This window comes from Humulus lupulus, chromosome 2 (assembly GCF_963169125.1).
Source record: "Humulus lupulus chromosome 2, drHumLupu1.1, whole genome shotgun sequence".
NCBI classification, from domain to species: domain Eukaryota; kingdom Viridiplantae; phylum Streptophyta; class Magnoliopsida; order Rosales; family Cannabaceae; genus Humulus; species Humulus lupulus.
In genome coordinates this window covers 204,933,500-204,952,097 of record NC_084794.1, presented here as the reverse complement: position 1 = coordinate 204,952,097, position 18,598 = coordinate 204,933,500, and the positions used below count along the sequence as shown (strand labels likewise).

General features: G+C 43.6%; 1 protein-coding gene across 6 annotated transcripts in view; it reads left to right on the top strand.

Annotated features, from left to right (window-relative positions):
• The window catches only part of LOC133818902 (disease resistance protein RPV1-like), a 95,990-nt gene that overhangs the window by 32,881 nt on the left and 44,511 nt on the right, over positions 1-18,598 (top strand). Inside the window, exons 5-6 of one of the 6 annotated variants that reach the window (XR_009886160.1) lie at positions 12,225-12,834; positions 12,908-14,827. The exons of 3 other annotated variants lie outside the window; for them this stretch is intronic. Coding sequence is in view for 2 of the 3 variants with exons in the window: in XM_062252010.1 (XP_062107994.1) it covers positions 359-664 (306 nt within the window). In the remaining variant the exon portion in view is untranslated. Of the gene's footprint in view, positions 1-358; positions 838-12,224; positions 14,828-18,598 lie in introns of those variants that run through there. 2 more of the 6 variants (XM_062252014.1, XM_062252010.1) reach the window with 2 other exon arrangements.

The following is an 18,598-nucleotide window of genomic DNA, read 5'->3' as shown; positions in this document are numbered from 1 at the left end:
ACTCTAAATCTACAAAAAAAAAAAAAAAAACAGAAATTAGAACGAGTACACGGACTTCCAAGCTCTCACTAACTCTTTTAGATAGAGTTACTGAAAGTCAGAATGAGCAGTGAGCTTGGAGACCGGTACTCTATATTTATAGAGTGAGACATTTCATCAGAGTCCTTGTCACAGTTACAAAGGTTAAGGTATTCTCTTAACTTAATTAAGATATTCCCTCAATTTAATTAGGAAATTAAAATTGAGTAACAAATAAATATTGAACATTTAATATTAAATATTTTGTGACTTTGATTATATCAATTAATTCTTACTATTCTAACATAAAATACCAAAATTCACTTGTTCTGCTTCTTAGGCCCAAATTCTAGCCGACTTACAGCACAGCCAAAATCAGCTTCTTCCTTCATACACACTCACCGCAACAAGGGATGTAGTCCCGAATGGATCAACTGAAAGTTATGATTGTGATGTTGGTACTAATTATGGGATGTGGCTGGATACTGAGCTTCAAAACGAAATTGCGAAATGGGATTGCGAGAGCTTTGTGGATGATGACGATGATGATGAAAAAAAAAAGGAAAGTAGTTTGTGTGTCGAAAATGGAGGATTTGCAAGAAACAGAGGAGACAAGGCAGGAAATAAAAGCCTTGACAAGATATAGCAAAAGCAATCATACGTAAGAATTTAAAGAGAACAAAATCAAGAGAGAGAGTGGGAGTGGGAGAGTTCTAGGACAGCAATATGGAAACTAAATATCACCATTGCAAATGAAACTAAAGATTTCGGCGATGCAAACAAAACGCCGCAAAAGTGGTCTGATAATTTTTTATTAAGTTGTTTAAAAAAAAAAAAAATTAAGAATATCACAAGGTTGTTTCCTATGTTTTTCAAAAACTATCCTTTTCTCAATTATTTATATCATTTTCTCCCATATAACACTTTCTTACACTATTTTCTCTCTCACCACTTTGCACTTTGCACTTTCTCTTCCTTATTTTCTCTTTTTTTCACTCATTTTTTATTATTATTTTTTATCTTATCACTATACATTCTTACACAATACTCTCTTTTAATTTTTTTCCTCATGTTTTTTTCTTAACACTTTTTTTCTTGTTTTCTTTCTTTATTTTTTTCTCACTTTTTCTCTTCCACATTTTTTCATTACTTTATGAATCACATTACTTTATCTTATTATTTATTAGACTTTCACAATTGTTCTCTTTATAAATACATTTATTATTTTTTTCTATTCAAGGATTTTTTAAAAATAAAACATTATTTTAAAAAATATTAGTCAAACACCTCATCACTTTTGTAAACAAAAAATAAAAAGAAACTGCTAGAGATGCCATCACAAAATTGTACTAAGTTAGAGTTGTTTGACAAGACCATCAAGTCGTTGACTTGGCCATTTGACGAAGCCACCAAATTGTTGACTTTATGATTTCATTTACGAATAATTTTAGTAAACAACATAATATAAATAATGATTTCAATTATTTCATATTTTATTTTCATTCATTCATCCATTGAATTATTCTGATTTCAGTTACACTTTAATTATTAAACGTGCCATTAGATATTTATTATGGAGAACATCCAATCTACAAGCTAAGGGTAATTCCTAAGTAGAGTTGTCTCGCCAGTTGCTTCAAATGCCTCCATTATTCGCATTACTCTCGTAGAGTCCTTGATGATCTGATCCAACTCCCCAAAGCCTCCAGAGTTGCTCAAAGCACTAGGTGTTAAATTATTTATAAAATAACATAATGTTAGATTAAATAATAAAGAGATAAATAAGTGTGACATATGAGTTTGTAATATTTTGTAACATATTTTGTGAGTTACAAATAAGTGAGACAGATATGTTTGTCCAAATTTGTAACATACTTTTGGAAGTTACACATCTTACAAAGCAGTAATAATTTGTAACTTCCCAAAGATCACATATTAATGTGTCAAATAAGAGTTACACATTTCTAAATTGAATTTCATCAGCTATTACCTCTAATAGTTGTTGGAGATGTGATTTTGACTGCCATTATGTGTATGGAAGTTACAAAATCAAAAGGGGATGAGTTCATACATTTTTGTGGCTAAATGCAAAATTAGGAGGTTACAAAGTGGCTTAAGCCACGACCTAGAAAGTCTCAGGTCGTGGCCTGGGAGATAGAGCCTCTAGGCTACAACCTAGGAGGATGACATCCAAATCTCATTTTGCATTTTCATCAATTTGAATGTGTGGAACACTTCTAGTAACTCTTAAATCTTCATTTTAATTCCATAAACACCTAATTTACCAATAGTAACAACCAAGAGGGTTTGTGAAATTTGAATGCAAAATGTGTCTCAAAATTCTATAAATAAAAGTCTAGTGCTCACTTGTAAGACACACAATTTCTATCTACTAATGCACTTGGCTAGAAATTCACCAAAAGACTTGATAATTCTAGATAGATATTTCCATTTGAGAGTTCTCTTAGTGCTTAGAGAATAATGGGGAAATAAAGTTTTGGACAAAGGTCTTGAACCTTGTTCAAGTTGGTGATCCCCACTACTCTACACTTAAGGTTGTGTAAATTTAAGAGTGTTCTATCTTTTCTTCTTTATTCTCATTTTTTTTTCTAGTATTTTTTCTTTCTTATATTGTTATTGTTTTGAGTTGTATATTTTCTTCACTATATGATCTTTTATTCTTAGTTACTTGTATTTTCGCAATAGAGTTGTAATTTTATTTAATCAATCATATTGCCCTTGTATCCACTTGGCTATAGTTGTATTCGTTAGGGTTGGTGCCCTAAAAACATGGAATAAGACTGTTGACTGCCTTTTTCGCAATTAACCCTAAGAAGAGAGATTAAATAAATAAGCGAATAGAACACGAGAATTTTTTCGTGGTTCAGGTCATAAAAGAATCCTAGTCCACGAGTCTCTGGTATTATAATATTTGGAAGCTTGTGAGGGCAAGCTTCAATGGAATATTCTTAGGCAGTGTTTAGGTTGCTCTGAGAAGGTATTTTTCTCTCTCAAAAACCCAACTTTTTATAAGGAGACTCCCAGCTCTATTTATAGAGGTCGGGTAATTAATACTAATCATTTGTCATTAATATACATTCTTCCCGTTATTGGGGGATTAACACCAATTTAATGCATTAGGTTGCATTGAACAGGGATCACGACCCAATCGAGATCCATGGGCCCACTGCAAAAAGATAACCACTTTATGGGGAACATACCCCTGGCGCTGTTAGGGCATGCTGTACGTATTTCCATGTCAGGCGGCGTAGTGGGAGTGCAAATTGTTGAGTCGTACCATCGACAACACTGTAGGCGGATTGCCCAAAAAAGGTTGTCAGGTATTCCTCTGAGGTGGCTAACCCGCATTGGTTGACACCTGACTTATCCTTTAGATCCCGAGGAATAGGTCATCGACCTGGAATATAACTGATGGCAAGGAAACCCTTGGACTGCCAAGCATCCTCGGGATATAATCTTGGGAAGACGTTCGTAGCTCTCGGGACATGGCCCAGGAAAGATGTTGTAATGCCCTAGATAGCCAAGACTGCTACACTGTGTGTTTATAAAGGTGCAAGACTTGCTAATCAAGTCGTTTAGTTAGAAATGTGTTATTGAACCTACAGTTGAACTAGGGTTAAAAGATTTTGGGTCACAAAAGTTTTATTTAGTCATAATCAAACATTTTTACATGGGATCCCAAAAGTAGCGATGTTAAAAGAGAGTTTACAAAATTTCAGGATTAAAATACAGTTACTAGCCACAGAACAGACAATTAGGCTCTTCTCATCCTGTACCACTCCTCGGTCGTGGCGGCCGATCAGCTGACTATGTACATTCAGCCCCAAAGCTCTCCATCTCAGGACTGGTCCACTTTGCCCTTGCCTTTACCTGCACCACGTAGCACTCGTGAGCCAAGGCCCAGCAAGAAAACACAATAACAGAGCATAATCATCAAGCAAACAACCAGATAACTCATGCAGTATAATCATATACTCAACATTCCAAATATTCACGTTAATCAAGTATTCATCATACCAAGTACATCATCTCATACTAACAACCAATTCACACATGATAACCAGGGTCAACGTCCTTAGGCCGCACCCTCTATTTATCCCATTGACTCCGACCCGCTTAAACCGAGCTCAGTGAATATTAAGCTGTCCTCAGCTACCAGTGGCCGAGCCGCGCCATGTGCGCTAATATAATTTACGGCACTCTTAGGCCGTTTATCACATGTTCCATGGCTTAGTACCATCTATGACATCATACAGATATGGGGAGCTCTTAGTCCCAACACAATCACATAACCGGGTGCAGTTTTCTTACCTTTAGATTCCAATAGCTTTGTTCAATTCAATCCTCAAGCACGATCCCGTCCGAGCCCTAGCGTACACCTAGTCACGACCACAAGTTAGAACCATACCAAACTTCAAATCCAAAACCTAGCCTCGGGACCAATCACGAGCCCTCGGGGAGCTTTAATTCCACCAAACGGGGTGGTGGAATCAAACCCCGAGCCCCCAGGCAAAAACCCTAAGAAATACCCAATAATCCCCTTCTGGGAACAGGGTAGCGCTTAGCGCCCTAAAGTGGGCGCTACAGCGCTACAACCAAAGCCATAAACGCCCCAGACCACAAGGCCTAGCGCTATAGCACCCAAAGACTAGCGCTACAGTGCTAGTCACAGCACAGCCAACCCTATTTTTTCTTTCTTCAATTTTCCGCAAGCCAAACCTTTCCAAAACTCGTCCAAACTTCAACCAAACATCAAAACAAGCCTACCAACATCTCCAACTCACCCCAAGTGACCTAACCATATGAAATTCAATCACATGCACCCCAAAATTCAGAAATCACCATGGCTGAGCTTAGAGCTCAAAAACTCAACAGAAAACAACTAAAACCTCAGGACTTTAGAGCTAGAATTTCATACCTTCAGTGGAGATTCTCAACCTAAATTATCCCTAGTGTCCTCTCAGCCTCAAGCCCTTCACTTCCTCAAGCTTATCCCCCTTGTTTCCATCCAAAACTCAAGTTAGAAAATCATCTCAGCCAAAACTAGAAACACAAGAGTAGAACCTAGAAACTTACCTCAAATGGATGAATAACCCCTGTTGTACTCTCAAACTTGATCAAAGTCTCAAGTACAAAGCCTTAGCCAAGAGCTCCTCTGAATTTTAGCTCCAAAAGACCCCAAGAATTGAAGATGGAACCCCAAACCGAGAGAGAGAGAAGAGACTCCCACTTTTCCTTCTCCTTTACTTTTCTTCAGACTTCTAAAACTTTCTACATAATCCACTAATGCATAAAGCAACATGTCCCTTATCTTTGATTCTAAACACCAAAAGACCATATTGCCCTCCTACTTAAAACTAAGCTTTTAAACATATTAAGGGCATTTTGGTCATTACACTCAATTCTCGCTAATTCCTCGAATGTCTCTAATATTTACCACTTACTTCCTGACACCTAACTAATCACCAATTATACTCTTCAATATCAAAATAGACTCCAATATATTTCCTAAATCCCCATAAATACCTCAAGGCTCGCCCCGAGCCGGGTATAAATCCCCGCCGTGATTTTTTCGCTAAACCGCTCACTAGGATCGCCTTGAGTCACAGATTACAAATATATCCACATAATAATGTGGTCTCAACAATTTATCACAGTTATTTACATTTATGCCCTCAACGGGCCAAAATTACGAATATGCCATTCTAACCTAATCAGGGCCTACATGCATACTAATACACATAGTCATGCTTCACAGATATCCAAATAATCATATAACATGCGTTTAATCATTTAAATCACATATAATCCAGTTGTGCCCTCCCGGCACACTAATCAAGGCCCTTAAGCCTTATTAGTAAATTTGGGTCGTTACAACTATCCCCTCCTAATGAGAATTTTGTCCTCGAAATTTACCTGAATATTTCAGGATACTGATCCCGCATCGCTGTCTCAAGCTCCCAGGTCGCCTCCTCGACCCTACTATTCCTCCACAACACTTTAACAAGAGGAATCGTCTTATTCTGTAGTACTTTATCCTTTCGATCCAAAATATGAACCAGTTGCTCCTCATAGGCTAGATCTGTCTGCAATTCTAAGTCTTCATACCTCAACACATGTGTCGCATCTGAGACGTACTTCCGGAGCATGGAAACATGGAATACGTCATGGACTCCCGACAACGATGGTGGCAAGGCTAACCTGCAAGCCACCTGGCCGATCCTTTCCAGGATCTCAAAAAGGTCCGATGAACCTAGGGCTTAGCTGGCCCTTCTTTCCAAACCTCCTCACCCCTCGTAATGGTGAAACTCGTAGAAACACATGATCCCCAACCTGGAACTCCACATCCCTACGGTTGGGATCAACGTAGCTCTTTTGTCTACTCTGTGAGGCGAGCATCCTAGCTCGAATCTTCTCTATAGCTTCAATTTTCTTCTGAACCATATCTGGCCCCAAATACTTCCTCTCGCCCATCTCATCCCAATGAATGGGTGATCTACACTTCCTCCCATATAACATCTCGTAGGGAGCCACTCTAATCGTTGATTGATAACTATTGTTATATGAAAACTCAATCAACGGGAGATACTTACTCCATGATCCCTCAAAGTCTATCACACACGCTCTGAGTATATCCTCCAATACCTGAATCGTCCTCTCATACTGTCCATCAGTCTAAGGATGAAAGGCTGTGTTGAACTTCATCCCCATAGCCTTCTGCAAACTACCCCAAAACTTGGAGGAAAAGATAGGATCCCGGTCTGACACTATAGACTTAGGAACCCCATGAAGACGTACGATCTCCCTCACATACAACTCTGCATACTGATCCACAGTATATGTCGACCTCACTGGAAGAAAATGGTCCGACTTGGTGTATCTGTCCACTATCACCCACACCGAGTCATGAAGCCCTACTGTTTTGGATAAACCTCCCACAAAATCCATCGTAATATCCTCCCATTTCCACTCAGGAATACCCAAAGGCTGAAGCAACCCTACTGGTCGCTAATGATCAGCCTTCACCTGCTGACAGGTTAAACATCTGGCTACGTACTCCACCACATCCTTCTTCATCTCGGGCCACCAATATAACGTCCGTAGATCCTGGTACATCTTTGTGGTACCCGGATGAAGTGAGTATGACGTCGTATGTGACTCATCCAATATCTCTCGTCTGATCCCCGCATCAGCTGGAACACAAATCTGCTCCTGATACCGAAGTAAACCAACCTCAGAAATAGAATAGTCCTTAGTTACTTCCGCTAAGACATTCTCTCTAACCTCCTGTAACTGAACGTCTACCAATTGGCATTCTTTAATCCGCTCTAGCAGGGTAGACTGCAGAGTAATATTGGCCAACCGGCCCACCACCAATTATATCCCCGCTCTGACCATCTTACCCGCCAACTCTCTCGAGTTTGGGTGGAACTATATAACTAACCTGGGCCTCTCCGGCTCAATGCATCCGCGACTACATTGGCTTTCCCTGGATGGTAAAGAATATCATAATCATAGTCTTTCACCAACTCTAGCCAACATCTTTGCCTCATGTTCAAGTCCTTATGTGTGAAAAAGTACTTCAAGCTCTTGTGATCGATGTATATCTCACACTTCTCCCCATATAGATTATGCCACCAAACCTTCAGTGCAAATATCACTGTGGCCAACTCCAAATCATGGGTAGGATACCACTGCTCATACTCCTTCAGATGTCGTGATGCATAAGCTATGACCTTCTCGTTCTGCATCAACACACAGCCTAAACCCAACCTCGACGCATCGCAGTAGACAACAAACTTCCCTTCCCCCGAAGGAAGACTTAACACAGGCACAGTAATAAGTCGTCGCTTCAACTCTTGGAAACTGTTCTCACACTTGTCTGACTAGATAAATTTCAAGTTCTTCCGCGTCAATTCTGTCATCGGTGTCGCTATCTTCGAGAAGCCTTCCACAAACCGCCTGTAGTAACCCGCTTGACCAAGAAAACTCCGCACCTCTGAGGCATTCCTTGGCCTCAGCCAATCCCTAACTGCCTCCACCTTAGATGGATCCACTTTAATCCCATCTGCACCAACAATATGCCCAAGGAATGTCACTTCTGGTAGCCAAAATTCACATTTCTTAAACTTGGCGTACAACTGATGCTCCCTCAACCTTTGCAAAACTTGCCGAAGATGAATCTCGTGCTCTGCCTCTGAATTAGAGTACACTAAGATGTCGTCGTTGAAGAAAATAACGAACTTGTTATCCCCATTTCCTGACGTGGGCCCGGGACGGTGGTCTAGGCCCATGGTCTGGGCGTTCAAATGTGGGCCCGGGCCAAGCCCGCTTGATACAGGAATATCCAAGGGGCCCGGCCCTAGTGCGGTTCTGGGCCCGGACAGTGTCCGGGATGGTGATCTAGGACAGTTGTCTGGGAGACATACAGACAGCCCAGAATCCCGTTGAAGTATACGTAAAACGGTCTCGGAGTCTGGTAAACGGTCCGGGCCTGTGGTAAACGAAGAGGGGCAAAGGTAAACGAACCCGGATCAAGTCGTCCCCCGTTGGTAAGGAAAAGCATCCGTGACCCTGAAGCCGCCCCACGACGCGTGGGGGTTGTCCCCACTTTTCACCTGCGGAAAAGGCCACCTCGGGATTGCACGCCGCTGTTTCAGACCTGTACTGACACGTACTCTGACTGGTGTAGTCCCCTGAATCAGGCTCGTAACTCGAAGTGTCTAGACCAAAAGCACCGTTTTTTCAGGCAAAACCTAGTTCTTGGGCTGCCCTGTTGGGCCTTAATTAGTCTTGAATTTATGTATGTTTTATCTTTTATATTGGGCTTCCACCAGAGAAGCCAAGAGCATTCGCATCTTTGATGGGCCTGGGTCATACCCGGCCCAGACCCAGTGTTCCCATGAGCCTATAAATACAGGCGATAGAACACTGAAAAAAGGACCCTCTCTTCGACTTGTATACAGTTACTGTGTCAAAACATAGAGAGAAACTCCATTGTAAAAGACTTTCCAAGCTCTAATACAACTGACTCGTGGACTAAGGTTCATTAACGCCCCAACCACGTAAAAGTCCTGTGTTAATCCTCTACTTTCCATATCATTATTCTTATCTAATATCCATTAGTGTGGTTTCCGAAAACCTCGGTAAACAGAACTGATCCAGAGAGTCCTTGAACACTATTTTCATTAGGTCCATAAAGGTTGCTGGGGCATTGGTCAAACCAAATGACATGACCTGAAATTCATAGTGCCCATACCTCGTTCGGAAGGCTGTCTTCGGTATGTCCTCGTCCTTGATCCTTAGCTGGTGATAACCAGATTGAAGATCAATCTTCGAGAACACCATCTTACCCTGCAGCTGATCGAACAAGTCGTCAATCCTTGGTAGGGGATACTTATTCTTGATAGTCAACTTGTTCAATTCCCGGTAGTCTATACATATCCTCAATGTCCCATCCTTCTTCTTCACAAACAAAACTGGAGCACCCCATGGCGAGTAATCATCCTCCTGAGGACTTATCATCAGGGCGTGGCCTCGTCAAAAGAAGCACACATCCTACTTGGACAGTGGAGACTTATAACTGAGGAAGACTTCAAAAGGTCATCGGATAGGAAACGTTTGGACTTCTGCTGACATCACTATGAGATTTTCTGCCACGTGCTACAACCCCATTGTTGGGCCCATCAATCCATGCAATTAATAAAAGGTCAATTTCGCGGCCCGAAACGTCTTTTCCGTACCCTAGGCGTCCTTACAATTTACCCATGTACAATGCTAATAATCATAATCCGCACCGCTCTGATCTTATGCCCTTGGATCGTTCTTGAGTACCCATGTCCTAGATAATCCGACGGTTGGGGTGAACCTACTTCTCCCCCAAGCACCGGGTCTATAAAAGGTCGAGAATCAAATCCCCATCGTTACTTTAGCTCATTTCAAATTTCTCGTGCCGTCAAACTTTTTCAACTTCCCTCAACCTCTTAAACCACTTTCTGGCATTGCCTTCTCTCCAGTTCTTTTTGTCACTTTGGATGACTAGCGCAAGGCTTCATACTTCTGGGTGAATGGCCAATTGTTCTTCAAAGTTCGGACTCGGTTCAGCACAATCCGACGCTTCATTTTGAGTAAGTATCCCTAAATTGTGATTTCCCGTTTTCATGCGTATTTAAGAGTTTAGGATGCATGCTTAGGAGTTGTTTCTTGAGCATTTCTGAGGCTGTTTTTTCCTTATTTGCGATCATAAGCCCATTTAACCGTTTTGTAGTGTTCTGAGGCATTTTTCCTTAGTCTGCATCCTCGGCCGAAATCTAGAAAATTTCTAGATTTCGACGATGTTCATCATCTTTGATGGTGTTCATATTTTTCGGTGGTCTCTCCGGTGTCAAGTACTTGGCTCCAAGGACATCCCAGAGCCATTAGTCTATTTCTTTCTCCTTCCCCGAGCAGTTGTCTTAGGGGCTCTCGTTTTGGCCCAACTTCCTTCGGGTCGAGGTGCTAATTGCTTGGTGTTTGTTTTCAGATGTCCGAGGAGCTTTATCAGCTCCACCAACAAGGATTCTCACCTTTGACAACGAAATCCTCCAGATGGCCTGATAGGTAGAACAACGCTCCGAGAAGGGGAAACAAGTGGCTGGCAGTAGCTAGGCTCTTACCGTATGGGAGAATTCAGAATTGACTGCGGTGAGACCTCGCAAAGCTGGCCTCTCGAAGGAGGAGGCCAACGCTAGTCTGATGCTATCAGGTACCCCGTATCCCGCCATAGGATTCGAAGCAGAAGACCTTCCAAGCAAGCTACGACATCGGGGTGCCTTGAATAAAATACTCGCCAACTACAGGGTAGACGACAACAAGATGCTAGTGCGCTTGGCTCAGGAGGATGAGAGGGCGCACGAAAGTGTTCACGGGCTCGGGCCTTGGAGTGCTTCACATCTTCAAGCGGGTGCAGCCCTGCCGCTGCATCAATGCTATGTCGACTTCTTCAAATACGTCGACATAGCCCTGTTTCAACTATCTCCTAACAGATATTGGCCGGACTCTACGTCTTATACAAGACCCAAAAATGGCCTACTCCGTTCCCCACTGAAATACTGTATATCTACAGTTTTCGGCAATGCTCGAAGAAGGGGGTGAAAAGGGGATATTACACCCTGATGAAACACACGAGTTCGGGGAAAGGCAATAAAGCTCCGTGGGGCAACGAGAACCATGCTCGGGCTTATAAAAATCAATTCTTTTTGGTGGATGGTTTCTCCTAGAGGACTAATCCCATCTTACTCCTGGACTTCACCATCGTCGGTAAGCATCGAACTCGCGTAAGTTAACCTGATGGCCCTTAGCTCGTAACTGATCTCTGTACATATTGTCCTAATCAGGTCCGTACCACCAGACCCCATTCGTTGATTCCTTCGATGAAAGGCTTCGGGCGATAGGCTCTCTCCCCAATGAGGAGCTAAAGCTCCCCCGTCTCGTCACTGATGCCCGTCTTCGACAGTGTGGGCTGCTGCAGGTGGGGCAAAGTGTAAATCCGGAGGTCCTTACCTAGTTTCAGGACTCGAAGAGATCTCGGATGGAAGCGAAGCTACACACGAATTTTATGGCGGCCAAGGCGCTCCAGCAATACCAACAGTGTCTTCGTGAGTAGCGCGCGGAGAGTGTTCTTGCTATCAAAGTCGTCGCGAAGGAGAAAGAAGACGAGGAGCTTGAGACGGAGCTAGAAGCGGGGATCAAATCATCCTCCGCCCATCAAGGTAAATCTCTGATCATTCTTCAGTATGCTAGGTGCGAGGGGAGAGAACTAGTCCTAACCATATCTTGTTTTCTTCCTCCCTTCTCGAATGTGGCCAAGTTTCGGAGCGTTGCTAGTCTGCGGAAGAGTACCAAGATTACCAGGACCTCGCCGACGCGTTCCTCCATAACCCAAAGAGAAAAAGGCACCCTCCCGAGTTCGTACCTCTTGACGAATTGACAGCCATGCATGCATCTTGGTTTTGTCAGTACGAAACCAATTTAACACGGGAGATGGGTCGTCTCGTACGCAAATTTGCTAGTACCATCCTCCATTCTGAGGAGCCTGATCGTAGGGGGGCTCCCGAGGAGTTTTATCTTTTTTTTTATGCATGTATTATCCTGTTATGGTTTTATTTTCATTTATCGGGACTAACCAGGGTGTTTCCTTTGTGCAGATAACATGGGTCTTTCAGATTCGGTGCGCTCGAAACGCCAATTGGTGTTGGACCCTTCTGAGATCGACCTCTTGACGACCCTGACACAAGTGCCCACGCCCTCATCGTCTGTTCCAGCACCCTTAGTCACTGCTCCAATGGCCTTACCTCTAGCGCAACAGTAGTCGGCGAGGTCATAGACCTTGAGCCCTCCTCTTCCCAAGATTTGGGGTTCTCTGGGAAAGGCAAAGAAATTCCTCCCAACCCCTCCCAAGCCAAGGATCCCTGGTTGGTTATCTTTCTAGAGTATTACAATGACGACGACTCAGGTCTACATAGGGAGGTCACTGAACACTACAATGCTCGCATCGGTGAAGGCAACGAGAGTGTTTGACTGCTGACTGAGTTTATGCGCGAGGACTGGCCGAAGGAACCTGTCTCTGCTCCTCCCCACGAAGAACTTGAACCTCTCCTCGTGGGGAGAATAGAAGAGAGCGCCATACCACTCAGCGCGGAACTCCTGAAGGGATTAATGACCTCCTTGTGCGAGATGACCGCAGGCAGTTTCACCCGTTGCGGTGGTGACAATTAGGTGGCTCTGGTGGCAACCAGCCGTCATGCTGCCACTAGGGTAAGTCCTGATTTCTATTTAAGTTTGATGAATATCTTGTCTTCTTGGTTGATTCGTAATCCTGAATTTACAGGTTGCTGCCTTAAATCAACGACTTGGGGACCTGGTGCTGACGCGGTCCCTTGAGCTGAAGAAGACTCGAGAGGAGCTGGCTCGTGTCTAGGTGGAGCTTTCTCAAACCCAAGAGACTGTAGTTCCTTTGGAAGGACATTCACGGCTTCAGAAAGAGGTGGAGGACACCAGGGGCCGCGTCCGAGAGGTGGAAGATCAACTGGTCACGAAGATGTCAAAGTTGTCCGCCTTGGAGGAAACATCCGCCAAGTTATTTAAATATGCCGCAGTCCAAACACGGACCGTGGAGGAGGAAATGGCCCGAGTCCGCGAAGAGTTTTGGATGAGCCGAGTGGAACTTGAAACCCGTGTCGGTGAGCTAGAAAAAAAAACGGGGAATTGGCCAAAGACCTCGACGTGATGGCTGAGGACATGCTCTTTATTGCATGGCAGAGCAACAAGGACATGGACCTCTCTTTCACAGAGGATCCTGACATGAAGACCAAACTTGAGGCGCGTCTCGAGGCAGACATTGCCCTTGCGACTCAAGAGAGAGAAGGCTCGGCGACGGGCCGAATTCCTGAGCACAACCCAGTGGTCGAGCTGGTGACATAGGTGCCATCAGGCGAAGGCCCCAAGTAAATCCTTAGGTAGAACAGACCTACGTGCCATAATTTTTAGGGGTATAAACACTCAATGCTCGAGCCCCCGAGCACACTTGTACTTATTTTCCTGTTTAACCATGCATCTTTCCTTACTTTCACTTGATTTGGTTCTCTGAATTCAACATAACTTAATGATCATGATAATAAGCACTCAAACCATCTTAGACGCTTGGTTCTATAAATTCAACGTAACTTAATGATCACGAGAATAAGAACTTTAAACATTTTAACCAGCTGGTTCTATAACTTCAACGCGACATGAATGTCACTAGAACAAGAACTCAAACCGTTTTAACCAGCTGGTTCTATAAATTCAACGTAATAGGAATGTCACACGAATAAGAACTCAAACTGTTTTAACCAGTTGGTTTTGTAAATTCAACGTAACACGAATGTCACGCGAACAAGAACTCAAACCTTTTTATACAGTTGGTTCTGCAAATTCAAAGTAACACGAATGTCACGAGAACAAGAACTCAAACCATTTTAACTAGTTGGTTTTGTAAATTCAACGTAGCACGAATGTCACGCGATCAAGAACTCAAACTGTTTTATACAGTTGGTCCCTTGTAGGCTCATAGTCTTAGAATTGACTTTGACGTGAAATTTACTGTTGGTCCTCACTCGGCGTCCTATACCCTTAAAATCCAAATATTTAGGCTGTCAGGGGTCCTAGCATGTGAAGCTGCCTGCCCCCCGAGTATGCACAACTCGGAAGGTCGGCCAGGTGTTTCGACACTGCTCTCCGAGTGCACTTCTCATCACTTCCATACAATCTTACAACCCCTCAGGAGGTGATGTTAATGAGGTGCCTAGTCGTAGGCTGCCTGGGTATTCGTCCATATCGCACAGATCAAAATTTGGTTATTACTCTCCGGGTGCGCGCTGTCCTCGGGAGGTAACCTAAATTCTTAAGTCTGCATTATACTGTGTTTTCTAGATATGGGATAGTGACATTAGGGATGATTTGCTCGTCGACTAGCCAAGCTCCCCATCTAACGGATTTCCCGAGGCCAAGTATGGGGTACTCGACCTTCTGTTCGCATCTCGAGACCAAGAGACTTGGTCAGAGCTCTAAGGGCCCGGTGTCCACGGGAGGTGACAATAGTCTATTCTCGCGCTACCTGGGTTATCTAGCTCCTAGATGCTAAGCTTAGTTCTTCCAAGAACAAGCTGCCTTCTAGGCTAGACTCAACTAGTTTCCCAGGATTTTCTTTGTGAGGCATAGTGCTGCCCTAACTCCGTGCCCCCCAAGTGATCGGAGACTAGTCTGCGATCACTTGTCCAAGCAAGCGGGTGCTCTTACACAACATTAATAGAATATAAAGGAAACCAAAGAACATAAGAAAAACAAAAATAAATTTCTTACTGCGTTTTATATACACGGTTTCCATTACATGTACCCGAAGGCCACAAGGGGTATTACAGAAATAGACTGTTTACTGCTCATATTATTGGTAATACCAACGAAGATGCTCAGCATTCCAGGCGTGAGGAATTAGCTCCCCACTAAGTCTGGCTAATTTGTATGTTCCAGGACATACAACACTCTCGACTTGGTATGGGCCCTCCCAGTTGGGTCCCAACATTCCTGCACCGAGGTCTCGAGTGGCTAAGAAGACGCTTCGCAACACCATATCTCCGACCCCAAATTTCCTATCTTTCACTTTGGAGTTAAAACATCTGGCCACCTTCTGCTGGTAGGATGCTACTCAAAGCTAAGAAGCTTCGCGTAGCTCCTCCATGAGGTCCAGGGACTCCCAAAGTAAAGCATGTTTCGTGGTCGAATCATATGTATCCCGTCGGTGTGGAGATTGCTACTTCAACCGGGAGCATAGCCTCATACCCGTAGGCCATCGAGAAGAGAGAATGGTCGGTGGAGGTCTGAGCAGTGGTGCGGTAGCTCCATAGTGCCCTAGACAGCTCGTCGGGCCACACTCATTTTGCATGCTCCAACTTTTTTTTCAAAGTGGACTTGAGTGTTTTGTTAACTTCTGCCACTTGGCCATTGGCTTGCGGATGGGCCATGGAAGAGAAGCTCTTAATGACACCATGTCATTGACAAAAGTCCGTGAACACTTCACTGTCAAACTGCAATCCATTATCAGAGCCTATCTTCCTCGGAAGCCCATACTGGCAAATGATGTTTTTAATGACGAAATCCAAAGTCTTTTTGGAGGTGATTGTAGTGAGCGGCTCAGCCTCAACCCATTTCATGAAGTAGTCAATGACCACTATGGCATATTTCACCCCTCCCTTCCCTGTAGGCAAGGACCCATTAAGGTCGATGCCCCAGACAGTAAAAGGCCATAGGCTGGTAATCTGCGTAAGCTCATTTGGAGGTGCTTGGGGGATATTGGCGAAGTGCTGCCATTTGTCACATTTTTTAACGTGATCCATTGTGTCTCCGTTCACGGTGGGCCAAAAACCTTCGTGATCTTCTTGGAGAGGCTCTGCCTCCCAGCGTGATCTCCGCAGAAACCTTCGTGTACCTCTCGTAGTATTAAACCGGCTTCTTGCTTGGACACACACCGAAGCAAGGGCAAAGAATAACCTCGTCTATAAAGCCTACTATCCATGATTATGTACCTCGGTACTTGGTACAACAACTTTTGAGCTGCTTTCTTTTCTTGGGGAAACTCCCCGAAGATGAGATATTTAACTATTGGCTTCATCCACCCATCTCCGGGTTGTACTGACTCCACCTCACCTAGAGTCGAGATACTCGGAGACTCCAAGTAGTCAATGGGGACCACATTGATTAATTCATCATCTTTGGTCGTGACAAGTTTAGCCAGGGCGTCTGCATTAGAATTTTGCTCCCATGGTACTTGCCGAATAGTAAATCTTCGAAAGTTATGCAACATTTCTTGAACTCTTGCCAAGTACGCTGCCATCTTTGTTCTCCGGGCCTAGTACTCTCCGAGAACTTGGTTCACCACGAGTTGGGAATCACTAAATATTTCGAGTCTTTCGGCCTTGAGCTCCAGTGCCACGCGGAGCCCAGCGATTAAGGTTTTGTATTCCGCATCGTTATTAGTCGCTAAACCCAAAGCGGAGAACACTATGCACCCTATGCCCCTCGAGGGAAACCAAAATAAGTCCTGCTCCAATGCCATTTTCGTTCGAAGATCCATCCACGAACAACTTCCATGATGGTCCGACCACTGGGGTGAACTTGGTCCTCTCCTAATTTCTGATGCACTCAATAATGAAATCAGCGAGTGCTTGACCTTTTATGGCAGTCATCGAATGATAGGTGATGTCAAACTGACTTAGCTCCACCGAACACTTCAAGAGACTTCTGAAGGACTTGTCGGAGGGGATGGTTTGTGAGCACCTTAATCAGATGCGCCTGGAAGTAGGGTCTTAGCTTCCGAGAGGCAACCACTAAGCAAAAGATTAACTTCTCCATCAGCGAGTACCTAGACTCTGCCCTGAGGAGTCTTTTGCTGACATAATAGACGGGGTGCTGAACACGACTTTCTTCCCTTACCAACGCGGTACTGATGGCGTCTTCCGAAACAGCCATGTAGAGCATGAAAGGTTCTCTGTCTACTGGCATGGATAGGATCGGAGGGTTTGCAATGTAATGCCCCAAATTTCCTAATAAGGTTTAGGACCTTGATTAGGAGGCCGGGAGGACCATAATTGCTTTATTATGTTATTAAATGATAATATTCATGTTTAGGTGTATTAAATATGCATGTGAACTCATTTTTGAGTAATTGGGTGATTTTCATATTTTGGCCATTTTGGGCATATTTGGCATATGTGATATGTGTGTGGTGCTTTATTATTATTTGGTTATGCCAGGGTTACTCAGTACAAGACGATCCTAGGAGGTAAGCTAGTGAGAAAGTCACAACAAGATTTATTCTTGACTCGGAGTGAGTCAAGGGGTATTTAGAGCATTACCGGGTTATTGGGTAATGGGAATGAATATTTGGTGATAAATTGGGAGTTAGTAAGATCAGGGGGAAATTCTAGAGGTTTTGACTATTTTGTCCCCGGGGGTGTTTTTGGAACCCCGAGTGTTAGGATTTGGTTGAGGCTACTTAAGCTTGAAGTAACCTTTTAAAAGAATAAAAGAACATTCTGTAAGTTCTCTCTCCCTCTAAGTTTCCTTTTCGCCTCCCGATCGTCTTTTCGAAGGTAACTTAAGTTCTAGGACTTGAACTCAAGCGAGGATCGAGGCATAGCGATCCTAGGAAAGATTAGAAGCTTATTAGCCGAAGGATTTAGTTAGAAACAACTCAATTGGAGGTAATTCAAGTTTTATGTTTTAAGTTTTTAAAACTTTTAAGCTTGAATTGGATTTTGTGTTTTGATGAGTTTTTGATTGAATTGAGACATGAGTTTTATGGGTTTTGGATCATAGGGATGTTTGGGAACTTTGATTTTGGGATTTGGAGATGTTTGGATAGGTTTTTGGAAGGTTTTAAAAGTGGAAAAACGAGGAAAAGTGGCTGGTGCGAGGTTGGGCCGCGGCCTTGTTCTAGGGCACCGCGGCCCTAGCTTGATGAAGGTGGAGGAGGCTCTGCCAGGGGGGCGGGCCGCGGCATGGTCCATGGAGGGCTGCGGCCCTTAAGGAAAAAGTTTCCCAGAATTGTGTTTTTGTGATGGAAACTTGACTCTAAGAGCCTCAGATCGATCCTACTACCTAGTTGAGTGGGATTCGACATCCCGGAGGCTTGGGTTGGGTTTGGAAGTATTTATTTACCCATTTTGATGAGGTTTTATATCATGGTTGTGACTAGGTTTTCACTAGGGGCTTGGGATCAGGATCGTGCTTGTTTCTTATTTATTGGTAACCTGTGCTTGGACCCGAGGTAAGAAAACTGCACCCTGTGTATATGTGACATGCATGGCTATTCTTGATGCATGTTGGATGTTTAAATGTGATACATGTAATGCACGAGAAACATGTGATTAGGGCATGCCACGAGTCTTGGGTATGGGATTGTTCAAAGCTTGAGCCTCTGTGTTTATGCATGATCCTAATTGTGCTAGTAATTATTTAGTAAGCATGTTGAATGCCCTTTATT